The sequence below is a fragment of the Mustela nivalis genome (genome assembly GCF_964662115.1).
Source record: "Mustela nivalis genome assembly, chromosome: 10".
In the NCBI taxonomy this organism is placed as follows: Eukaryota; Metazoa; Chordata; class Mammalia; order Carnivora; family Mustelidae; genus Mustela; species Mustela nivalis.
Window position 1 is genome coordinate 106,257,591 of NC_139029.1, and position 26,845 is coordinate 106,284,435.

Genomic DNA, 26,845 nt, shown 5'->3' on the forward strand with positions numbered 1-26,845 from the left:
TTTTATTCTTTTGAATAAATCATTTAAACATCCAAGAATATTTATTTTTTACATATAAATTAGTGACTTTTATAAAGTAATTTACTAAGAGGATGAGATAATATGTAAATATTCTTCTTCCCTTTACAGAGCAGATATTCTAGCCAAGAGGGCTGTAATAGAAATTCCATTTTCTCCATTCATAGGCACCATAAGCTAAGATTATTTCCTTAAACTGATGTTTACGCAGTAAACTAAAATTATCAGGACAGAAAATCAGGTCCAAACCCATGACTTAATAAACTTTTACAGGACTTTCAGAACTTGTTAGGAATTTATACTACTTTTCTAAATCTGCCACTACGTGCAACCATACCACACAAATTGTTAGTTTTTTTCCTTGTATGTATTAGAAGAACTTCTCTAATGTCAGGAAATCCTAAGACTAATAAATTCTGGACCTTAGAGTCTATTCCTTCCAAAACCACCTTTAATCTAGGTTGGAACATAACCACTGGGTTCTAGAGTCTTTTAACATTATATTCTTTAGCCTTAAGTTTCCTTAAGTTAAGAGGCTTCACATTCATTAAATTTTATCAATTCCATAAACACGAATTTCTATATAATAAAATTATTTAAAAGATAAATAGTATGGCATGACACTTTTAAAATGAAAACTACTACAGGCATGAAATAAATAATAACTTACAGGAAAAACAATATACTATTTAAAATGATGAATCTCTAATAGCACAGACCAAGGCTGCACTTAGATGAATGGCACTTTCATTTTGCAGTTTTATTATGTAAGGTATAACATAAAGCAGAATTATATGTGTTTCTAGACTTTTCTGTGATTCTTTACTTTAGCTGCTTTCTATTTGAACATATGGTATGGTAAGGGAAATGTGACAGATTCTCTCCATTAATATTTGCCAAACAGATGGCAATTTCTTCGTACTCTCCCAAAGGGTCTTATTTTTGATTATATAATCAAATACCCAATTAAAACTTTAATTAAAAAACATTTATCCTATCATCAGCATAAAATTTGAGGGACAGCCTTCACCACCAACCCCCTACCACTGTATACCAGCAAAACATGGCTAATTCAGAATTTAATTTTCTATCACCTTAAATGAGTTAGAATATGATCTTATATCTTTAGATTCTTTCTAACCTAATTAGAATAAGCAATAAATAGAAAATCATAGTATTATAATAGTATTATAAGAAATAACTAATAATTGATAGATTTTAAACAATGAAATAATACTTCTACAAAGCTACTTACAGTCAGTGAAGTATATATATGCTGCTTTGTATTTGTTCTCAGATTTACTTGCAAAATCACGTAAAAAACAGTCTACAGACTTAAAAAAGGTTAGATGTTAATATACATATAATCAAATACTAATTTAAATATGCTAGGTGTTTGAAATAAACAAGATTATTCTTTTTTATAATAAAACAAAATCTTAACTTTCCAAAAGTTTACTTTATAAACTGACTTTCTTTTAAATGCTATTTTGTCTAGCCAGTAATAGTGAAAAACCCAAGTAGTAAGGTCATACGTTATGAACAGAGGTTTCAGCAATGAGAAGATCCAGGAACAATTCAGTGACAGGGAAGCTAAACATAAGATTAGAAGGTAACAAATCAAAGAGTTGAGAAGCCAATGAATATACTAGAAAGGTTATCTACCCGGATAATGAAGCCACTGGCTATGATTGAAGAGGAGCTGAAGAGAGTTAACAGTGAGCTAGGCGTAAAACTGTCAAGGGATAATGAAAGACCCAGAGGTTGGGAAATGACTGCAAGGAGAAGGAATGGCAGGTAATACAATCTGGTAGTTCTTACATGCCTCAGTGCTGATAATTTTACTTATTTATTTATTTTTTTTTAGTGTTGGTAGTTTTAAAGATACAATGGTTTGGCAGCAAAAATGAAGAATTTAGAATTTAATGCTCTCTCCTCCATCTATTCCGTTATCTCCTTCTGGAAGTCCTAGAACTACTTCTGTTAGATCTCATGGCTCTATACAGCAAGCCTCTTATCTTTCCCCCATAATTTCCATGACTTCTTTTTTTTCTGCTTTGAGATGTTCCATTTTGACCTTCTAGGCTACTAATTCAAATTTTGGGATGCCTGGGTGGCTCAGTTGGTTAAGCAGCTGCCTTCGGCTCAGGTCATGATCCCAGTGTCCTGGGATCGAGTCCCACATGGGGCTCCTTGCTCGGCAGGGAGTCTGCTTCTCCCTCTGCCTCTGCCTGCCATTCTGTCTGCCTGTGTTCACGCTCTCTCTCTCTCTGACAAATAAATAAAAAAATAAAAAATAAAAAATAAATCTTTAAAAAAAAAAATAAAAGTTTGGCTTTAGGTATGAGCTCAATCACTGATCATAAACTGAGATATTCCTTTGACATAAAAAATTTATTTACATACATGATTATATGCATAAATACATGTGTGCATATGTATAAATAAATGTATGCCATAGAGAAGTCACTAAGATAAAGGATTAATCCAAGATTGTTTCTTTTATGTACATTTCTGTCACCCCCAAAAATATGACTGTACAGGAACATCACTGAGTAACAAATTACTCAAAGAAACGCTACTGTTTTATACAATTAAATTCTGCTTTCATATATGGGGGGAGGGGAGGAAATTCTTTCACTTATATATATTCTCATTGAGAAGAGTGCAAATGAAACAATTTTCTAACATAGAAAAACTTTTCCTAAGCAAACTAGTTTATGGCACTATTTTTCTAATAAAGAATGTTTCATTTGAATTTTCTATGAGAAAATGGGGTCAATGGTAAATGATGAACATAACTTTTAAAGATTCAAAATACTGGGTGCCTGGGTGGCTCAGTGGGTTAAAGCCTCTGCCTTCGGCTCAGATCATAATCCCAGGGTCCTGGGATCGAGCCCCGAATCAGGCTCTCTGCTCAGCAGGGAGCCTGCTTCCTCCTCTCTCTCTGCCTGCCTCTCTGCCTACTTGTGATCTCTGTCAAATAAATAAATAAAATCTTTAAAAAAAAAAAAGATTCAAAATACTTACCTTTGATGTTGGAGAGAGAAAATAAAGAGCTTTCATTTGTCTGACAGGTTCTCGATTCTTATAAATATTCTCCACAACTAATAAAAAAAAAGTAATTTTATAAAACCAAACAATGGAAACAATTTTAAAATAAGCTTTACTTCTTATTTCTAATAGGGAAACACATTCACATATACTGGGTTTAACATTTTCTTTCCCTCCATCTGATAAATCAAAAAATCCCCAAAATGTAGGGATGCCTGAGTGACTCAGTCAGTTAGGCGTCCAACTTTTGATTTTGGCTCAGGTCATGATCTCAGGATCTGGGGATTGAGCCCCACATAAGGCTCCATGCTCAGCACAGAGTCTGCTTGTCCCTCTCCCTTTTGCTCTGCCACTTGTACCCTCTCTCTAAAATAAAAAAAGAAATAAAATCTTTTTAAAAAGTACCAAAATGTACCTTCCCTAAAATGAAACTCAGGTCTAAGTGCTCATCATGAGAAAAAAAAGATAAAGCAGCTATTTCATAATTGGGTCTGCCGGCATAAGCAAGCAACATGCCATGAAGCAAGCAAGAAAAATAGAGTAAAAATTAAAATATGTATTCCTTTTTAAAAATATTTTACTATAATAGCAATATGATACCAGATATTTGGTTAAGCACTTAACATGAATTATCTGTTAAACCTTATAGTAAGTTTTATATAACAAACCTTTAAGTTAATTATTTTACAAATGAGGAAACTGAGGCTTGAAGTTGTTAAATAACTTGTCGAAGTTACACAGCTAGAAAGTAGAACAGGTAAGATTCCAACCCAGATCTGTTTGACTCCAGAATCCAAGTTTTAACTACTAATATTCTTCAAATAAACTCCTAATTAACTTATTCTTTTAAAACTATGCAATACTGATAAAGTATTTTTAATAATGAAATATCAAAATTTACTCAATTATAGTTTTACTATTGAAATTAAGAGGTTCATAAAATTAACTTATATGAAACGATGAAAATTTAAAACTAGGAAACTCAAAATTGTCAAATTAACTGTTAAAGCTATATTAAAAAAACAAAAAACAAAAAACAAAAAACTGAAGTATCATTCCACAAATCAAGAGAACCATCTTTTAAGACTAAAGCTGTCAAGAGTCCCAGAAAGAATTAAAAAGATTAAACTTGGGGCACCTGGGTGGCTAAGTCAGTTGAGCATCCAACTCTTGATTTTGCCTTAGGTCATGATCTCAGGGTTATGGGATCAAGCCCTGTGTGGGGCTCCGTGCTCAGTGGGGGGTATGCTTGAGACTCTCTCTCCTTCTGCCACCTCCAACTTGTATGCAAGCACATTCTCTCTAAATAAAATAAATAGGTACGCCTGGGTGGCTTAGTCTGTTAAACGTCTGCCTTTGGCTCAGGTCATGATCCCAGGGTCTTGGGATGGAGTCCTGCAATAGGTGCCCTGCTCAGCGGGAAGTCTGCTTCTCCCTCTGCCTGCTGCTCACCCTGCTTGTGCTCTCTCTCTTGACAAATAAATAAAATCTTATAAATAAATAAATAAAGTCTTATAAAAAAGAAAGGAAGAAATAAAAAAAGATAGATTACTCTGACAGGGAGATTACTCTGATAGGGAGGCTACTTTTGGGACTTCTCTGGTAAATTTGGGGATTGATCTTTTTCCTCCCTACATTTATACTAGTAAAGTATAGGTTTATCATAGCTTCTATTAGGATGTCAAATAAGGTTTCCAAGGGTGTATTTAGTTTTATCTCCAATCCCAACAACTGTAATTTCAACTTTAAAAGATTAAGGTTAGTGGGGCACCTGGGTAGCTCAGTGGGTTAAGCCTCTGCCTTTGGCTCAGGTCATGGTCTCAGGGTCCTGGGATCAAGCCCCGAATCAGGCTCTCTGCTCAGCAGGGAGCCTCCTTCCTCCTCTCCTTCTGCCTGCCTCTCTATCGGTCTCTCTGTTAAATAAAAAATCTTAAAAAGAAAAAAAAAGATTAAGGTTGGGGTGCCTGGGTGGCACAGTCAGTTAAGCAACCAACTGTTGGTTTCAGCTCGGGTAGTGAACTTGGGGTTGTGAGATCAGGCCCTGAAACTGGTTTCACATTGAGTCTGCTTCAGATTCTCCCTCTCTTTCCCTCTGTCCCTCCTGCTTGTGCTCTTTCTCTCTCTCAAATAAATAAATCTTAAAAGAAAAAAGAGATCAAGGTTAAATCTTATAAACTTTTTATTGCTTAACCCTCAAAATGAAGTGTCTTACAGTCGTCTTATGCTGCATATATTATGTTTGGTGAGTAATGTACATGTTAAAATGTGAAAATACTATGATATGATTTAGAAAAGACTTTGAAAATACTCTTAAATATCTTGTTATTAATAGCACAAAGTGCCACTTCTTTAATTCCTGGAAAATGGGTATCTATTAAGAGATTTTTTAAAAGGATCTTTATAATTATTCCTATAACAGTGACAAGGAGAGAGCGCCGAATCCTAACCACTAGACCACCAGGGAATTCCTATAACAGTGACAAGGAATAATCTAACTCCCAGTCTATTTTTAAGGATTTTTAAAGGCTTTTACTTAGCTTTACTTTATTTTTTAAGGATTCTACTTAGCTTTACTCTTCATTGACGTAGCATCCTACATTCATTTTTTTCTCATCAATTTTTTAAAACTTCTAAGACACTACTGAATATTTTAATGAAATGACCTGAATGATGACAGAAAGTATGATCACTAAACCTGCAATACCAAGTCTAATTGAGGGAATCTCAATTTGAGAGCCCATGTGGGACTCAAAAGGACTGTGCAAGTTCAAGTTGGTAGATATTATGATGATTAAACCAGAGCAAACCGAGGTGACAGCAGAGGATATAAGGAAGCAATGTGCTCCATGATAAACAGTCCTTATGAAATGCTTCTCAAAAAAAAAAAAAAAAAGCATTCTGTGGTCAAATTATTAAAACTGAGTACTATACCTAAACCCAGGGGAATCCACATATTTGATAGCATATTAAAAAAACCTCTGGAAAGTCCCAAACTTACTTGGCAACAGAATCTTTTCCTTGAAGAGTATCTATGAACACTGAACATACAGTAAGAACAATGGTCTACAAAAATTCAATAAAACCTTACAGTGCAAAACTGTTCTGTAGCTTCACAGCTTTTATTCACATTAACAAATGCTTCTCACTCTAGTTGCAAATCAAAATGACCTCTGGAAACTTAAAAAACTTCGTGGCTTAATCAATATTACATTTGTCCAACAGTAGAAAAATCAAGGCTTTAATCCACTGAGAAGACCATAAATACCATAAAGACAAACAAATATATATTACAAATTAGATATTACAAATATATAATCAATAATAAAATATTTTATGTTAAAGATCTGACATATAAATATCAAAATAAACATTATAAAAACTTTCAGATAATCCTCCCGCTGTATACAATGCTCAGGTTTTCTTGAAAATACTGGTGTAGGGGCATGTGGGTGACTCAGTGGGTTAAGCCTTGGCCTTCAGCTCAGGTCATGATCTCATGGTCCTGGGATCCAGTCCCACATCGGGGTCTCTGCTCAGTGAGGAGCCTGCTTCCCCTCTCTCTCTGCCTACCTGTGATCTCCCTCTGTCAAATAAATAAATAAATTAAAAAAAAAAAAAGAAAATACTGGTGTACATTTGAACCTCACAAGTAGCAGTGACAGAGGGCACACATTCTACATTAAATTCCAAAATATAAAATAATTATATTTGACTTTTTAAAAAATTTTATTTATTTGAGAGTGAGAGCTAGAAAGAGCGAGCACATACAGAGGGGCGAGGGAGAAGCAGACTTCCTGCTGGGCAGGGAACCCGACAGAGGGCTCGATCCCAGAACCCTGGGATCATGACCTGAGCTAAAGGCAAATACTTAATGAACTGAGCCACCCAGGCACCCCTATATTAAACTTTGAGCCTCAGTTTCCTCATTACCAGTGAGGATATTTAAAATCTCTTTAAAGGGTTGTCATGGATCATACAAAACCATTATCAAATATATAACAGTTAAAAATTTCAGTAACAAACTCAACAAGGCAACTGACTTAGTTTTGATCAGGGCACTGAATTATAGTCTCAGCTAAAGAAAACTTCCAAGGGTTACTCTTTTTTTCTTTTTTTTTTTTTAATTTATTTTCAGCATAACAGCATTCATTATTTTTGCACCACATCCAGTGCTCCATGCAATCTGTGCCCTCCATAATACCCACCACCTGGTACCCCGACCTCCCACCCTCTGCCCCTTCAAAACCCTCAGATTGTTTTTCAGAGTCCATAGTCTCTCATGGTTCACCTCCTCTTCCAATTTCTCCCAACTCCCTTCCCTTCTCTAACTCCCCATGTCCTCCATGCTATTTGTTATGCTCCACAAATAAGTGAAACCATATCTTATTGGTTTCTTCCTGTGTTTATTAGTCCTTGCATAAGATCCATGGTTAAAAGCCAACAGTCATGTCATGAGTAATAGTTCTAGAAAGTTGTTTTCTAAAGCTTCATGTGGCAATGAACTTTACATTTTTCACTAGACTGCAAAGGGAAAAGGAAAGAAGAAAATATTAATAATGCAGAAAGAGACTAAGGCAAAAGAATAAAAGTATATTGTAGATAAGGTTCAAACTTCATGTAAAGGCAGCACTCAGGAGAGCAGGGCATGGAGCTAAGAAAGTATGAAGGGAGTGGAGTCATAATGGGTCCTAGGGAGAATATTATTAGCAGAGTAACAGGGACACGAATATGCCAACAGTTCTAGAAGGAGAGCTGCATTGAATGGATCTCTGCCTCTCAGAAAATGTAAGTGATAAAAGCATGGAGATTTAGTTAAACTTTCAGTTTGTACATGTCATTTCTTGAATTAATTTCTGAATTTTTCTTCTTCCTCACCTTTTCTCTACTTTTGTGTTAAAACCATTTGCAAAAAAGGGATTATTTTCTATACAATATGGCATAGTTCCCAGACACACTGAGTACTATAGGCTAAGGCTTACACAGTAGGATTTTCTTTTTTTTTTAATTAATTTATTTATTTTCAGAAAAACAGTATTCATTATTTTTTTACCACACCCAGTGCTCCATGCTATCTGTGCCCTCTATAATACCCACCACCTGGTACCCCAACCTCCCACCCCCCCGCCACTTCAAACCCCTCAGATTGTTTTTCAGAGTGCCAAGGGTTATTCTGAAGATCCACAGAGAAAAGAATGTCCAGTGAATAAAACATAACCCCCTCAGAAACACAATGACTAAATAAAATTTATTAATACTTCAAACTTCCCCAATCACAATAAATAAAGTTTTGATGATGAGTATTGGTAACACTTACCAGTTATACCCTCTGCTAGAAGATCTGTCATTTTACAACATGATGCCAAAAGCTTAGTGGTAAAGTCATCTAAAAGCATGATCTTAAAATGAATATAAATTAAGAAAGTATAAGAACTTGATTGCCAAGAATTCACAAAACACAGAATACATTAAACTCACTCAAATATAGACCTTATATTACATAAAATGAAAATATTAGGACAACAGGCAAAATTATCTCAACTCACCTTTTAACTTGTATGACCCGGAGATTTATTTTCTCAATATACATACATATAATATCATAATAAGTAAGCAAACAGAAACATTTCCATTTTGAAGAAGAGAACTTGTTTGTTTTATTTTTGATAACTTGTTCATCTTAAATTTATCTTGTGTTTAACATCAAATTTTCTTAAAATTATAAAATTCCACTTATGAAATAATAAATATTCCAGGCGCTATTTTAATCATTTGCCATGGATTAATTCATTAATCTTTACAACCACACCATGAGGTAATACTAACCCTATTTTATAAACATGGAACAGAGAGATCAAGTAATTTATCCAAGAAGTCACAGCTATCAAGTGGTGAAGCTGGGATTTGAACGCAATCAGTACAGTTCCAGACTACACCATTACAGAAGTATAATAAGGACAGTATATTGATGTCCTCAATTAAAGGGCAAAATATGCAAATTTTACCTTCCATTCGCCTTCTTTCTTGCAGTCATCAAACACTGTTGCTTTTATCTCTGCCAAAAAAAAAAAAAAATTTATGAATCTTAATCAACAGCTAGAAAAAGAGTAATAGAGTAACTACTCAAAAACAACTATATCAAAATCATTGGGAAAGTATCCAATTGAAAATCTGTTAACCTACATAAAAAGTATAGATACTTGTTAAATTCTAAGTAAAAACCCAATTATTATTATTATTATTTTTTAAGATTTTATTTATTTATTTGACAGAGAGATCACAAGTAGGCAGAAAGAGAGAGGAGGAAGCAGGCTCTCCACTGAGCAGAGAGTATTATTTTTTTAAAAAAGATTTTATTTATTTACTTGACAGACAGAGATCACAAGTAGGCAGAGAGACAGGCAGAGAGAGAGGGGGAAGCAGGCTCCCTGCTGAGCAGAGAGCCCGATGCGGGGCTCGATCCCAGGACCCTGGTATCATGACAGGAGCTGAAGGCAGAGGCTTCAACCCACTGAGCCACCCAGGTGCCCCCAAATCCAATTATTGTTAATACCTAACATTTATAAATTTATTTTTAGAGAGACAGTACGCATTCATACCCAACTGGGGGAGGGGCAGAGGAAAAGAGAACCTCAAGCAGACTACTTCCTCACTCCCCCATGCCTGAGCTGGGGAACCCAACTGGGGACTCCATCCCATGACATTCAGATCAGACCTGAGCCAAAATAAAGATTGGGACACTCAACTGACTGAGTCACCCCGGTGCCCCCTACTTATATTTAAACTGTAATATGTTTTTAAACTTTTGAGAATAAAAATATTATGAAAGGGTGTCTGGGTTGCTTAGTTGGTTAAGCGACTCAAGTCACAATCCTTGAGTCCCAGGACGGAGTCCCACATTGGGCTCCCTGCTCGGCAGGGAGTCTGCTTCTCTTGCTGACCTGCTTCTCTTGCTGACCTCCCTCCTCTCACTCTCTCTCTCTCAAATAAATAAATAAATAAAATCTTAAAAGAATAGTATTACGAAAGGCTAATATACTTAAGAATATATTTCAGTATGTAAATATATCTCAAAAATATTTCTGAAACTATTAACTAATTTGCTTTCTCCTATTCTACTTAAATCCCAAGTAAATAAGATGAAAACAAAACTCACAGGAAAATCCCATTGCTAAATTATATCTGACAATTGAAACTAGTTACTTTTCTTCCTGGTTTACTGCATTACAATTTTCAACAATTTATATTATAGCACTAGATACAAATATTCAGTCTTCATTTATAATCAATAAATATTTACATGTTCCTTTCAATAATACTCAAAATCTAAATATATTTTTTTAAATTAGTTCACTGATTTACAAAATTTTTTTCTTATATATTAAATAATACATAGGCAATTCATACAAATATCTATTGTTCATGTCATAATAAGCAATTCCCCACATTTAATGTTTTGTTAATTTTCAATTTTTTAAAAAAGATTTTATTTATTTGAGAGACAGACAGTGAATGAGAGATAGCATGAGAGGGGAGGTCAGAGGGAGAAACTTGTGGAGTTGAGAGCTCAATGCAGGGACTCAATCCCGGGACTCTGGGATCATGACCTTAGCCAAAGGCAGTTGCTTAACCAACTGAGTGACCCAGGCGCCCGATTTTCAATTCTGAAAATAAAAAGTGGTATGTAATAAATAAAATAGAATTAAAATATAAATTATTGTAACTTCTAATTTCACTAATTCCTGTTATGAGATGTTTATATAATTCATTTGAACTTTTCTAATTTATATTTAAGTTAATGCTTGTAGAAATATTCAAGCAGGGTGTATTTAATAAGGATTTACTAAATCTCATCATAACAAGTGTGATCTGGAAGGTTTTACTGTAATTGGGAAGGCTTAAAAGTATTAAGGAATACTAGTTAACGTGCTTAGATATGTTTGCTAGGAAGATTATAATAATAAGTGAGAATAATGGCAAAAGCCTAGAATGTTGAATGCTAGTTTAAGCCTAAAGCACTGATTTCCTCTACTCTATAGGCAGAGATGAGGATTTCTCAGGCAGAGTTCAGACACTAAAATATTATGCTACTTCCCTTTCTAAGCCTGCTTTATTTCTATATACCTTAAGTTGAAAATCAAAGAAACAAATGCTCATGGAATTTATGATGGAGCAGATTGAAGAGTTCCCTTGGAAGAATTCATCTCATTATAATCTTTAGAACCATAGAAACTACACTGTTTCTATACTGCAACTAGTTACATGTCACTATTGAGCACTTAAAATTTGGTTAGCCACTTAACTGGGATGTCCTGGAAGTATAAAACACACAACAGATTTCAAAGACGTACTAAAAAAGAAATGGGGGGGACGCGTGGGTGGCTCGGTGGGTTGGGCCTCTGCCTTCCGCTCAGGTCATGGTCTCATGGTCTCAAGGTCCTGGGATCGAGCCACGCATCAGGCTCTCTGCTCAGAGGGGAGCCTGCTTCTCCTCTCTCTGCCTGCCTCTCTGCCTGCTTGTGATCTTTGTCAAATAAATAAATAAAAATTAAAAAAAAAAAAAGGAAAATATCATTAATTTTTTAATTTTTACAGTTTAAATGATAACATTTTAGAAATTTATTATTAAAATACTCTTTATCAATTTCTCTACTCTTCTTTAATGTGGCTATTAGAAAACTTTAAATTATTTATGTGGCTTGCATTCTATTTCTACTGGATAGTGCTGCCTTGGAATCCAAAGATACCTAGATAGTGTCAGCGTCTTAAAAATAGACAATAAAGAAATAACTAGCTTTGTGGACTAGAAATTAGGGGCATCCATGAAAAGTGATAGGATCATAGGTAAGGTATGTTCGGAAGGACATCAAAGGAAATCATATCAACTAACGTTACAGAACTAAGAAGGTATTTCCTCCAAATACTAATGAAAATTATATGACCTTACATACGTTTCTCTAGCACCCCAAATATGGATATATTGCAAAGATTCAATTCCTTCAGTTGGCTTCTCTACTCTCTTCCTCAGAAACCATATTAATTCTTAAAAGTTTCATCTATCACACCCACCCTTCACTTTTTTCCCTACATTACTGGGATGTAACTGACATAAAAGACAACTTTAAGATACTCAATGTGTTGACTTGATACACATATACTGTAATATAATTACAACTGTAATGTTACTTAACATCTCTAACACCTCACATAATTACCATCCTTTTTGTTATTTTGGGAGGTGAGAACATTTAAGATCTATCTACCTTAACAACTTTCAAGTATATAATACAGTGTTGTTCTCTATAATCACACTACTGTGCATTACATCCCCAGAACTTACTCGTCTTCTCACTGTAAGTTTGTACTCTTTGACCAAGTTCTCCCCATATCCTGTAACCCCAGTAGTCCTTCTATTTTCTACAAATCTTATATCTTATCCTTCATATCTTATATCTTATCCTTCAATTATGCAGTATAGGTTTAAGCTTCTATATACCTCAAACTGAAATTATAGTTCCCTAAAAACTTCTCTATTTCTAAGACTTCTCCATTTCTAAGAGGTTTCATTGGCATTTTCTTAGTCATAGTCTTTGGATATTTCCTCCGTTCCCCCATATCCAATAAAAAGGCAGTGTTGACTGTTTTATCTGGTGACTGCCACTACCCCAACATTGCCTTGATTCTCATCATCTCTCACTGAACTACTGAAATAGTCTCCTACTTGAATGTCCTGCTTTCTACCTCCAACCCCTTTGGCAGTTCAATCCATTTTTTCCACACTGCTGTCAGTTATCTTCTTGAAGCACAATTTTCTGTTTACATCAAAGCCTACCTCGAAATTCTCTCAAGCGCTCACTCCTGCCTACAGAATAAAATTTAGATTTTACTATTCAACATCCTCTAGCAAGTGGCCTCTGACTACTCTCTAAGTTGATTTTCCACCAGTCCAAATGCTACCCAAGTAACAACTTATTAATGCCAACCACTCTGCTTTGCTCATTCTTTCTCCTAAACATAAAAGGAGATATATTTAAATATAATACCAAAGAGGAAATGAAAACTTTGAAGGGAAAAATGAAACTAGAGCTAATTTAGTGTGCATCAGCAATGTGGAAGGTATACTTGTACAGTTCTCTTAAATCACAGAGAAACTATTAACAAACCTGGTGACAACACAAAAGAAACTGGTTTGTTTGGAAAATAGGAAATCATCTATGAATAACAGTTTTTAAGGAAACCAAAAAGCCTAGCAATGTGTAATTCATAAAGAAGGAAATAAGAGGGGAAAAATACCAGTACTAAAGACAATCTCAACATGGACCTGGAAAAGGCACCCTTCCCTCTTTATCTGTTCTTATCTAAATCCAGATCTCAAATTCAGCTCCTTTTTCTGTGATTTATACCTATATATCTCCACCTGCTCACTAGATACAACTTTTCACTTAACCCTGTGTTCTAAACCTAAACTGCTTTTTCCCTCCAAAACTGTTCCTTCTCTTTCCCTTTACCAATAAACAGCATCATCTGCTGCCTACTCTCCTAGACCTGAATCCTAGTGTAAGATGACTCTCCCCCAGCTTAAATCCTATTTATTCTATCTCCAGAATCTCTCTCATATTCTCCATCTGTTTTCTATCTCCTTTGCCACATCTGGCCTTCTTTCTTGGACCAACACTGTAACAGTGCCAGTCTCTTTGCCTCCCACTCCAATTTATCATCCTGTTCTAACATCTATGAGGGTTTTTCTCTAATAATCAGATTATTAACAAAAATGGAATCAACATATATCCATTACTGTCACTTGCTTGTTTTCATTAAACATACATTATAGATACCCTTTATACAATATAAACACACAGATACAAATACTTCTTTTTGATAGCTACATTACATTCCTTACTACAGGAACACCATAATTTATTCAACTATTCTCCTATATGACAGGTAGTCATCCTGTTTCATTTTTGCCACTATAATTTGCAATGAAGATCTTTATACATATATCTTTTTTTAAAAGACTTTATTTAGGGAGCCTGGATGGCTCAGTGGTTAAGCCGCTGCCTTTGGCTCAGGTCATGATCTCAGGGTCCTGGGATCGAGTACCGCATTGGGCTCTCTGCTCAGCAGGAAGCCTGCTTCCTCCTCTCTCTCTCTCTCTCTGCCTGCCTCTCTGCCTACTTGTGATCTCTCTCTGTCAAATAAATAAATAAATAATCTTTAAAAATAAATAAATAAATAAATAAAAGACTTTATTTATTTGAGGGCATCTCGGTTGATTAAGCATCTGCCTTTAGCTCAGGTCATGATTTTAGGGTCGTGGGACTGACTCCCACATTGGGCTCCCTGCTTGGCAGGGAGTCTGCTTCTCCCTCTACCCCTACCCCTGGTGTGTACTCCTTCTTTCTCTTTTCTCATGCTCTCTCTCAAATAAATAAAATCTTAAAAAAAAAAAAAAAGACTATTTAAGTGAGAGAGAGAGAGAAGGCAGAGAGAGTACATGTACTAGAGGGAAGAGGGGCACAAAGACAAGGACAGTCCCCAGTGAGCACAGAGTCCATCTCAGGGATCCATCCCACAACTCTTGAGATTAAGACCTGAGCCAAAGTCAGATGCTTAACCAAATGAACCACCCAGGTACCCCTATACATATATCTTTATTCACCATTATTTTTATTTCTGAAGGTGAGGCTCTGTAAGAGACTGTTGGCATCAAAAGATATGTCTCTTATTTTACTCTATGTTGCCAAATGCTTTCTCAAAAGTTTTTAACCATTCGCATTCCCACCAGCAAGCTTCCCAATTACAACATGATTATCAGTCTGATGGGTCAAAGAAAGAAACTGGTCTTGATTTGTATTTCCACTAAAAACAATCAAATCAATATCCCAACCTTCAAATCACCTGTTTACATCCTTTATTGCTCTATTGAGTCATTATCTTCTCCTTATCAATTTGCAGATACTCTATATATTAACCCTTTCTTCCTACGCATAGTGTTTTCTTCTAATCTATAGTTTAGCTGGTGTCTTCTACCATATAGGGATTTACAATTTTTACTTAATCAAGTTTTTTTTTTAAATGGGATGTGGGTTACCAGATAGTTTTTTTTTTTTAAGATTTTATTTATTATTTGACAGAGATCACAAGTAGAGAGAGACAGGCAGAGAGAGAGAGGAGGAAGCAGGCTCCTTGCTGAGCAGAGCCTGATGTGGAGCTCCATCCCACGACCCCGGGATCATGACCTGAGCTGAAGGCAGAGGCTTTAACCCACTGAGCCACCCAGGTGCCCCGACTGTTTTTTTTTTTTTTTTTTTTAATCTAACTCATGCTAGCCTATATTTTCTCCACATTTCGCTGTTTTACATTTTATACTTTAGATCTTTAATACATATGGAATTCATTTTAACTTGCTAAAGTTGGACTAAAATCATGCCTAAGTAAATTAACAAGGAGCAAAGAATCATGGTAAGCAGATGTCAGAGCAAAACGCCTTAAGACACAAATGATTTGTAAAATGTCATTAAATAATGAAAACCTAATATTAAATATTTATGACCTAAACAAAACAACATAAAAGAAATACTATGGGATAAGAGAAAACTATGAGGAATCCAAGTGGACAGGATGGCTGGGTGGCTCAGTTAGTTAAACGTCTGTCTGCCTTTGGCTCAAGTCATGATCCTGGGTCAGGATAGAGTCCACATGGGGTTCCCTGCTCAGTGGGAAGCCTGCTTCTCTCCCTACCTTTTGCTCCCCCTGCTTGTGTGCACATACTACCTCTCTCTCTCTCTCTGACAAATAAATAAATTTCTTTTCTTTTTTTTTTTTTGGACAGAGAGTGAGACACAGCAAGAGAGGGAACACAAGCAAGGGGGAGTGGGAGAGGGAGAAGCAGGTTTCCCACCAGGCAGGGAGCCCAATGCGGGGCTCGATCCCGGATCGTGACCTGAACCAAAGGCAGATGCTTCATGACTGAGCCACCCAGGCACCACAAAAAAATAAATCTTAAAAACAACCCAAAAAACCAAAAAACAAAAAACAAAAAGGAATGCAAACGGAAATAAAGAAAATATAACAAAGTGAAGATCTAAAAAACAAAATCATAAAGAATTTAAGCTGAAAAATCTTAAAGAACATTTAAGTCCAAACTCTTCATTCTTTAAGCTCTGAAAGTTAAATATAATCTGGAATGAAAATCAAGTTTCCCAACTCTTAGTCCAATGAGAAGAAATAATAAACCAGTCTTTTATAAGTAATGCGTAATGACAATGTGTTTGAAAAATTAAAGAGTCAAAAAGCAGACTTGTGGGACCATAAAGAAATGTACATTCTCAAAAAACTTTTGTACATGTTACTAATTCCCAATTAGGATTCCAACAGATTTTGCTGAACTGTGGCCCAAGTTATCTAGTGAATAGGTAAGAATCTTTTTTTTTTTTTTAAGTGGGCTCCAGGCCCAGTATGGAGCCGAACACAGGGCTTAAACTCGAGTCCCTCAGATGAAAACCTGAGCTGAGTTCAAGAGTCACATGCTTAACTGACTGAGCCACCTGGGCATCTCAGGTAAGAATCTTTATAAAGGTAAATCCAGGAGCCCAGGACAGGAACAAATGCAATACTCATTATTAGTCAGCTGAATGAACAGACTAAACTGCACATGGGAAAAACCAATTAGGGCTTAAGGCACACTGTTTAAAAATTGTAAGAAAGTAGAATATATGAAAACTGAGGACTACTTTAAGACCAACTAAATGTATACAAAGGCAACTATTAAAGCACTAATATTTCTAGGCAGGGACGTAGTGAATTCTGTATTTCTGCAAAGAAAATACAGAAGTACCCCTGGGGCTAATAATACATTATATGTTAATAAAAAGGTCTGGAGGGTTTCTTTCTTTTTTTTTGTTAAAGATTTTATTTATTTATTTGACAGAGAGAGAGCTCACAAGTAGGCAGAGAGGCAGGCAGAGAGAGGAGGAAGCAGGCTCACTGCGGAGCAGAGAACCCGATGCGGGGCTCGATTCCAGGACCCTGGGATCAAGACCTGAGCTGAAGGGAGGGGCTTTAACCCACTGAGCCACCCAGGTGCCCCGGAGGGTTTCTCTCTTAAACATAAGGGTGTGAAAATAAAAAGCTACTGTTTCAAAAATTATTTAATGGTAATACAAGTCAGAATAGTATAATAGTTATTCTGGAGAAGAGGGTAGGATTTGGACTGGGAAGAGTTATGGGATACTTGGAAGCATTTTGTATCTTGATCTGGGTGGCAGTTACATGGATAAAAATCCATTCAGCTGTCAATTTAGCATTAGCACACTTAGCTATATGCTTAATGAAATCTTAGTTATTTTCCTTCAAAACAGAAACAAGAAAACTTCCTTTCAGCATTGTTCCAACAGAATTTCAAAAATGCTAGACACTGATTTTTTTTTTTTGCTGGTGACTGATACCTGAAAGAGGAAAAAAAACCTTCCTTTTTAATGATTCCTCACTGCCTAATGTCTAAACTATTTAGGTCCAACCTACCTTTTGGTCTTCATCACCCTATTACTTGCAAAAAATACTCCATATTCAAAAGGAATTATTGCCTCTCCCATAAAAACTGTACTTTAAGGATTGGGCCATGGCTCAGATTTCCCTGTCTGGCAAAATCCTACCACATTTCAATTGCCCTTCCTCTCTGGAGGCCTCCTTGATCCACTTCCAGAAGGGCAATGATTCCTTTTTTCCTGTTCTTTCATGAAACATTCTGCATTGCTAATACAGCACGTGCTACTTGTGTGCCATCACCCCCCACTGAACTGTGAATTCCAGGAAGCCAAGATATATATGCACTTAAGATAGTGTGTAGCATAGATACTCAATTAATACTGATTTTAAAAAATACATGACTGTGCAAATATCTGAAAATTAAAATAAAATTTTGCTTGACAAGATAAAGTTAAAATGACCAGAATGAAAAAATACATAAAACAAAAATAACTGATTAAAGCAAAAATATATTTTATATGTGATTATATTTTAATAGAAAACTTGTAGAAGAATTTGTAAGAAACCTAAGAGTAGTTGTATCTGGAGAGGGAGGCTGGGACAATCTTTTGCTACCAAAATTGTTTTTGCCACATCAAGGTATTTAGACACTTAAAAATGTTAATAGTAAAGATTATGAAATAGCATGGAAAATGCTATGTTGATGTTAGGTACTGAAAAAAATGAATCACACCTGGCGATTCACAGACCTGTACCCCTGGGGCTAATAATACATTATATGTTAATAAAAAAATTAAAAATTAAAAAAAAATGAGTCACATTTTTAAATATAAGGACTAAAAAGGAAGGAAAATGTGAAAAAGGGGAAAAGCTTATGATTAAACATATAAAGGACTGCCTTAAATACATTCTGATTACTTTTATCTGTAATTTTTGTAGAGCAACTTTCTCTTAACATTTCCTGTAAAACATGTGCTAAGAATCACAGACATCAGACTACTACTTACAGACAAGACTGCAATGAGGAAAAAAGCCGCCACAGGTGGCTTGAGCTTGCTTTGTTTTGTTGCTTTATTTTTTAAGTTGATTCATCAAATTTTTATTTAAAACCTTTTATCAGTGATTTTTTTTTTGCTAGTGCTTTCCTATAGCAAAAAGTGGCAACTGAGTAATACCAACCACTAGAAACTTATGCTGATTTTAGGTATGGAAATTAGTTTTGCAAATAAATATAGCCTTTGCACTCAAAATAGTAAAGCTTTTTTTAAAAAAGTGTTTTTAAGGGGCACCTGGGTGGCTCAGTGGATTAAGCCTCTGCCTTCAGCTCAGGTCATTATCTCAGGGCCCTCGGCCCTGCATCGAGCACTGCATCTGCAGAGCAGAGAGCCCAATTCCCCTTCTCTCTCTCAGCCTACTTCTCTCTTTCTCTCTCTCTCGTGTCAAATAAATAAATAAAAATCTTAAAAAAAAAAAAAAAGTGTTTTTAAGACAGTCCCTAAAAGCTGATCGATCCCTTCTCATGTTTTTGGTCTCAGCTCAAATGTCACCTACTCAGAGAAACCTTTCCAGATCCATTTAGCTAAAGTAGCCTATATATATATCTCACAAACTGAAATGTTGCTTATTTCTTGTTTACATTTTTATTTTCTATTATTTCCTACTTGAATGCAGGCTTTGAGAAGGCTGGGAACGTCTCTGTCTTCTACTGCTGTATTCCCACAGGAATTCAGTAGTAGTAATTGAACAAATGGGGGACTTCGGGTAGCAAAAAATGGAGAAAATTATAAAAATAATCTACTATTTACTTTTAACAAGCATTTGCATTTTGTTAGGGCCTGTTTGGAATTTATAGCTCTAGAAGACACAAGAGTGGACCCAACTTTAAAAAGCTTATCAAGACACATTAGGCAGTAGTGAAAAGTGCCATTTGAGAAGGATACTTCAAATGCTCCAGAAATTTAAGAGGCTGGGTTAAAATAAGAAGCCACTATGGAGATAGTAGCCCCATTTGAGCCAAGATTTGAAGGCTAGCTAAAATTTGGACAGGTGAAGAACAGGCATAAGGGAAGCATTCTGAACAGAAATTGGCATAAAGATGGAGAAGATTTCAAGAAGACTCAACAGTATAGACTAGTTGAACATCAAGATCATACAAGGAAAAGGTAGAAAATAAGGTAGGTTAAGGTCAGGTTATAAGTCTTCAAAAGCAGACTAAGTATTTGAAATCATTTCTAGACAACTGGAGGGACTCTCTCCAGTCTTCAAACAGGAGATCAGCATGGTCACAGCACTGCACTGTAACAAGAAAATTATTCTGGCAGCTATTGGCCAGTTAGGCTACGAGCAAGAGCTTGGAGTGTTAGTAAGGAGGTGGGGCTACAGCAATAAACTGGGCATGAGATAAGGCTCTGAACTAAGGTTTAAATTAAACACTACAGAAATTCACAGACACATGACATGTTAACTCTGCAGCCAGAAGGACCTGGGTGTGAATACTAAGTCTATATTTAATAGCTCTATCAGGTTTCTAAAAAAGAGCTTTATTGAGATATAATTTGCGTACCATACAATTCACCCAAGGTGTACAATTAAACAGCTTTCAGTATATTCAGAGTTGGGCATCCACCACCATAATCAATTTTATAACCTTTTCATTACTCCAAAAGGAAACCCTCCCCTTAGCCATTATCCCTGAATCACGCCATCTTCTCCTCCTCCCAGATGTACACAACTGCTAATCTACTTTCTATCTCCAATTTTGGACATTTAATGTAAACAGAGTCATACAATATGTGGTTATTTGTGAATGGCTTCTTTCAACTGGCACAACTTTTTCAAGATTCATCAATACTGTACCATCTATCAGTAGTTCATTTCTTTTTATTAATAGTTCATTGTAGGACATACTGCTTATTACTTATCTATTCATCAATCCATAGGTATTTGGGTTGATTTTTTTGGCTATTATGAATAATATGGCTATGATAATATGATACAGCTATGATAATATTTTAGTATCTATGAAGATATGTATGTATTTCAACATCTATGAAATAAAGAGAATCATTCTTACCAAATTTTCATAGATGTAAAAAATAATGCCTAACACCGAATAAATGTTCAAGAAATATTAGTTTCCTTCTCCCTACATTTTGGGTAATTTGAAGGTTATTCAGCTTTCTACCATGATGCAACTAGCAAATCTAGCTAGATCAATCTAGCAAAACCAAAAGAGTAGTATTCTCCTACCTCTTAGGAGATTCCTTCATCATTTCTTACAGACTCTATTCTCTTTTGCTAACAGAACTCAGAGTCCCTCTTCTCTCTCTTTCTACTTTACTCTCTATATGATGAATGAATGTCATCTTGTTTTTTAGTTATGTTTCTATTTACACAAAGATTCAAATAACTGTTTTTTAACCCTGACATTTCTTTCCTTCCTTTCAGTCTCCCATCTTATCTTACACTCCATCTCACATCCTGGTGCAACCTCAAGTTAACAGCACTAGACAGAAATTTTGTTATCGCTAAACTCTGCCTCTTGCCCAGTTTCCACACTATCAAAACGGATGTTATTGTCATTAGCTGTTTTTTCTTATAAATGCTGATGTTATATAGCTTGGCAATTATTTTTACAATGCAATTCACTACCACTTTCATGTATATGTACTTACATATCACTGTGATTGAAAAATAGTACCAAATCTTAAGTCACCCATGCAAATCTTAAAAAACAGAATGCTAACCCTATTATTATCAAATTTTAAAAAAACATGTTATCATAACTTATTTTCCCCCTTCTATTTATACAGTCGTTTTAAGTATCTAGTATGTTCAGCAATATGCCAGTTACTGATTTGGAGTTTTAATTTTATACAAGGAACTCTGTAACTCCCAGAATTTTTTTTTAATTTTTTTTAAAAGATTTTATTTATTTATTTGACAGAGAGAAATCACAAGTAGATGGGGAGGCAGGCAGAGAGAGAGAGAGAGAGAGGGAAGCAGGCTCCCTGCTGAGCAGAGAGCCTGATGCGGGACTCGATCCCAGGACCCTGAGATCATGACCTGAGCCGAAGGCAGCGGCTTAACCCACTGAGCCACCCAGGCGCCCCACTCCCAGAATTTTAAGTCATGTCTATCCTTTGCTTAACAAACCAGAGTCAGAAATACTAATTAGATGTTACTCCTTTTCCACTACTAGGCCATAATTAATTTGAACTCACAAGCCAAACAATGATGGTTCTTCCTGTTTTCTGGTTTCATTCCTTCTCTAACCTGTCAGACCTAGCTTTGGAGTGATTTTTTATGAAATCGTAGATGTTAAGGCAGAAGAACAGAACATCAGTACCTAACAAGCAGTAGTACAGTCGGAACAGCAGGGAGTGGCCCAGAGCGTGTAGAGAGAGAAGGTGCAGCTTTTGCTCCGAGATTTAATCATTCAAATTGTTCCTTCTCCAGAACTCTTTAGAAAGTGGGCTCCTCTAGGAATACGGAAGAAGGGTCTATTTAACAGAAAGGTTTTGTTTTTCTTTTAGAGGACCGGAAAGTGTAGTTCTAAAACCCTGCTTGGTACTAAAACGAAGATGCCGAATAAGCAGTCTTTGGAAACAAGTGTGGGGAGAAGGGGAGGGGCGGGTTACAGAAACACAGTGCAGATTGTCCCGGGTGGAAGAGACATCACCGACTGGCGGGGCTCCGGGGGGAGCAGAGGAGCGCTGGGAGCCCCGCCGAGGATAGGCACAAGGGCCGCGCGAGAAAAAGCCAGGCTGGGGGCCGCTCCACCCAGGGCAAGGCTTCGGGGCCAAAGCGAGGCCGAGACGAGGCGGTGCCCCATGAGAGGGAGAAGGCCACTCGCTCCACCCCGCCCATTCTGGTGCTGACAAGAAATAGGGGTGGGAAGGAAAGCAGGAAAAAGTCCTAGCAGGGACGCGGGTCCCAAAGCAACAAGTGCCCGCGGCGGCTCCCTAAGAAACTGCTGGTCCGGGGCAGGAAAGCAAGGCACAGTGTGGCGGCCTCCTGGCCTTCCCACGCTTAGCCCCTGCCCCACCGCACTCACTCTGCCACACGACGCTCTTCAGCCCCCGTTCCGTCACCGGCGGCGCCATCTTCCCAACACTGCAGAAGAGCAGCCTCCGCCTCCCGTTTGCAACCTACTTTACCAGGGCGAAAGCAGCTCTGTGGCCCTGCCCCCACTGACTGGCCGCGCCCTCCGGTGACGCCACGCGCGACTGCAAGGGGATTCCCTCCCACTCCTGGACCGAGGCTGCGCAGTGAGGGTGGAATCGGCTGGGGCAGTCGTGCGCCCCCTAACGGGAGGTTCCATTAGCAGAAATGCGTCGACCTCTGAGGTCAAAAGCAAAATCGTTCCTGTGGGTTGAGAGAGAAGGCGATGTAAGAAATTCCGAATTCACGCATACAGTAGTTGAAGAAGTACTTCCTTCTCTTTGCAAAAGAAGTCTCCACTTTGCGAAACAATTCATAATACACTACACTCAATAGCCAGCTCAACTACCAAATAGAAAATTTATCCCTTACTTATTTTATTCATTTTTCAAGGACGTAATAATCGTGTAGAACTTTGAGGTCCCCTCCAGTGTGTCCCTAACTATGCAAGACTTCCAGGGCACTCAAATAAATGAAAAACCCACTTCCAAAGAATTTTAAATCTCCTTTGAGACCTCCATTATTGGCATGTTGAAGGTAGTCAAAAGTTGATTGGAAAAAAAAAAAAATGAATGTCTTGGGACGCTGGATGGCTCAGTGGATTAAGCCTCTGCCTTAGGCTTAAGTCATGATCTTAGGGTTCTGGGATAGAGTCCTGCTGCCCCTGCTTTTGCGCGTGGGTGTGTGTTCTCCGGACAGTTACGAAATTTAAAGAAATTTTTGGCAGAGAGCTATTTCCTGAGAGGGTGCTTTGGGGATGAAATCAAAGTAATCAATCACAAAATAAATCAGTTTAGTTGCTGAGAACCCCATCTGTGACATAGCAATCATATACATTGTCAGGAAGTAGAGTTTCCTGCAGATTTGCAAAGAACCGATAGTCTTTTTTTTTTTTTTTTTAAGATTTTATTTATTTATCAGAGAGAGAGGGGGAGAGAGCGAGCACAGGCAGACAGAATGGCAGGCAGAGGCAGAGGGAGAAGCAGGCTCCCCGCCGAGCAAGGAGCCCGATGCGGGACTCGATCCCAAGACGCCGGTATCATGACCTGAGCCAAAGGCAGCTGCTTAACCAACTGAGCCACCCAGGCGTCCCAAGAACTGATAGTCTTAATAGGAAAGTGGAAATGGTTAGTTACTATACTCATAATAACAGTGACTGATATTTACTGAGTGCTATTATATGCAAGGGATCATGGTAAGTGGATTATCTCATTGATCCTCAAAGCAACCCTTAAAGACAAGGAAACATACTCTGCTTGTGGTAGAGTGGGGACTAGGATAAGGCAGTAGAGTAGTCTGTGGGATAATTTGCAATATATGCTCTGTAGGAGAGAAAAGGAGAATGAAGAATAAAAGCATCCATAATTTGGGTTCAAGCACACCCTGTGGCGTTAATGGTTTTTCCGTTCATGGCTTATATGGGAATGGATGCTGGAACCCTGACCTCTTTTAAACCTACTTTAAATGGACTCAGTTGCTCAGGATCTTAAACAAATGAACACATCATTTCCCTCTCCCCTTTCAATTGAAAATCAGATTCTGCTGAGTATAGGAGGTGGAGCCTCAAGCCCTGAGAGAAAGACATGACAGTGCAGACTCACCCTTTTGAAATGGAACTTCTTGCCCTAGAGAGTTAAACCAAGACAGAGAAGTGGGGTGGGTGAAGAGCCTCCAGGTGCCAGGGAATGACACAGAAAGGCCTTCTGGGGTTGGAAGTTTGACTTGGATCACATGGGGTACAGTTGTAGCTCATGTCCCTGAAGGCTACATTCCAAGGTGGCAGAGTGTTACAGTGGAACAAACGTATGACTTAGCCTAAAATCCTGGCTCTGCCTCTTAGTAGCTGTGTGACTTCAAATACCTCAGTTTCATTGCATTTATGTGTTACAAATATGATAAAACCTCACACAGCCCAACAAGATGAAAGTACTTATTGGCATTTTACAGATGTGAAAACTGAGATTCAGAAGTTAAATAAATCATGTAAGCCCTCAGAATGGCTCCAAGATGATTGCCTTTTCTGTTGTACTGTATTGTTTAACCTCCCTTGCTCCCCCAATTTTATATAAGCTCCCTGAGCTGTCTTTCCTAATTTGCCTAGACAAGGAATTTGTCTTTTTGCCTTGACAAACAAAATTTGTTTGTTTGCCTTGAACAAGGAATTTGAGTCTCCTGAATATGACAAGGCAGAATGTAGGGTAAAATCCAACAACACTGGTCAGAGGCAAAACATCTATGTATGATGTTTTGAAAGAATTTGAAAGAAGAAAAATAATCAAAATAACAAGGGCTGAACATAAAAGCTCTTGAGTTAGGGCAACTCATTAACTCACCATCTTATTTCCAGGTCTTCTTCCTTAATAACTGGTGACTTAATCATGATAATCCAGAGAAATAGTCTCCAAAAAATATCATGGATTAGTAGGTCTCATCAATGCTACATATTTATGTGGCCCCATGATAATTTGTGTTTCAAGTGGTTAGCTGTGTAAACATGAGTGAGTTACTTGACCTTTCTGAGTCTTATATTCCTTGTCTGTATAAAAGAGTAATATTATCTAGCTCATAAGGTTGTTCTGAGAATGAACTGAGTATCTGGAAAGCACCTAGAAGCACATGGTATGTGCTACACCCATGTTTTGCTTTTATATAAGTTCACCCAATGTGGACCATCTTGTCTTCTGTAGAATTCTGACCAAAACAGCCCAGCCTCAGATGCCTCAGTAAAGTAGATGGCCATTTCCTTTTCTGTGTCCTGGTATTCATAAGATTGAGGTGTACTGGTCCCAGATCCCCAATGTCCTAGAACCAGGGATTCTTACCTTCATTTGGCCTTAGCCCTTGGCTCTGTGGCTATTCCAGTCAGCCATGGACACAGCTCTATATGGAGAGAACACCCTGCTGGCAAGTGGGCTCAGCACACAGTCTCACATGGGCCCTGCATCACAGCCCAGAACACTGCCCCAGTTCATGGTTGCCCTCACACAGCATGGACCCACTCTGAATCTCATAGACCCCTCCAGATCGTCTCACCAATGGTTCCTCACATGCCAACCCCCTCTGCCTTCTGTTAAACAAGGAGGCTATTAAACTGAGGTGGTACTAATGCCTTAGCAGCCTGTGTAAGCAAACCAAACCTAAGCCTATGCATGTCTCAAGGTTAAGAAATCAAAATCTGGGACACCTGAGTGGCTCAGTCGGTTAAGCATCTGCTCTCAGCGCAGGTCATGAGGATCCTGGGATCAAGCCCTGTGTTGGGCTCCCTGCACAATAGGGAAGTCTGTTTCTCCCTCTCTCCCTCCTTGTGTTTGCCTATGTGCTCTCTTTCTATCAAGTAAATATATAAAATCTCAAGAAAAAAAGAAATCAGGGGTGCCTGGGTGGTTCAGTTGGTTGGGCATCTGCCTTCGGCTCGGATCATGACCTCGGGGTCCTGGAATCAAGCCCCACATCAGGCTCTCTGCTCAGTGGGGTGCCTGTTTCCCCTCCCTCCCTCTGCCTCTCTGCCTACTTCTGATCTCTCTCTTTCGAATAAATAAATAAAATCTTAAAAAAAAAAGAAGACATCAAAATCTAAAGACAATCAATCAAACAGCCAATTAGGCTTTCCCAAATATGGAAACCACTTAAGCTATAGCCAATCAAATAATATTCTTGCTTTGCTTCTGTCTCTTCTCTATGAAAGTCTTTCCTTGAGATTCTGTCAGTGGAGTGCTCCTAATGACTTCTGGTTTGGTGCTACTAAATTAGAATCAGGTTTGGCTCAAACTCTTAAAATGTTTAATATGCCTCAGTTTATCTTTTAACACTTCTTAGCCTCTTATCACTGAATTTTGGGAAGAGCTCCCCAAGGCAAACCTTCTAAGTTTCTCAAACTTGGCTATATGTCACTTGGTGAGTTTGTTAAAACTATAGATTCCCAAGCCTGGTCCCAGATGTACTGAACTAGAATCTCCAGAGGTGATGTCTGGAAATCCTTACTAAGCAATGAGTTCTCCAAGTGACGTAGATGCACCTAGTCCATCTCCTGTCCATATACTCGTGTTTAAGAACAAAAGTGCATTAAACTCAGCCCTCCTCTGTGGTGCTCTCTGATGCAACAAACTCTGCTTTTCCTACTCAC

The 26,845-nt window shown here is 37.5% G+C and overlaps 1 protein-coding gene across 3 annotated transcripts in view; it reads right to left on the minus strand.

The window, feature by feature from the left end:
• Positions 1–22,806, minus strand: part of STXBP3 (syntaxin binding protein 3) — a 61,708-nt gene extending 38,902 nt beyond the window's left edge. Inside the window, exons 1-5 of one of the 3 annotated variants that reach the window (XM_082687591.1) lie at positions 22,616–22,806; positions 9,075–9,124; positions 8,387–8,468; positions 3,049–3,125; positions 1,274–1,352 (exon numbers count right to left, since the gene is read on the minus strand). In XM_082687591.1, coding sequence (XP_082543717.1) covers positions 1,274–1,352; positions 3,049–3,125; positions 8,387–8,468; positions 9,075–9,124; positions 22,616–22,664 — 337 coding nt within the window. In that variant the 5' untranslated portion in view covers positions 22,665–22,806. The remainder of the gene's footprint in view (positions 1–1,273; positions 1,353–3,048; positions 3,126–8,386; positions 8,469–9,074; positions 9,125–22,615) is intronic. The other 2 variants (XM_082687592.1, XM_082687590.1) reach the window with 2 other exon arrangements.
• Between the last annotated feature and the right edge of the window lie 4,039 nt (positions 22,807–26,845).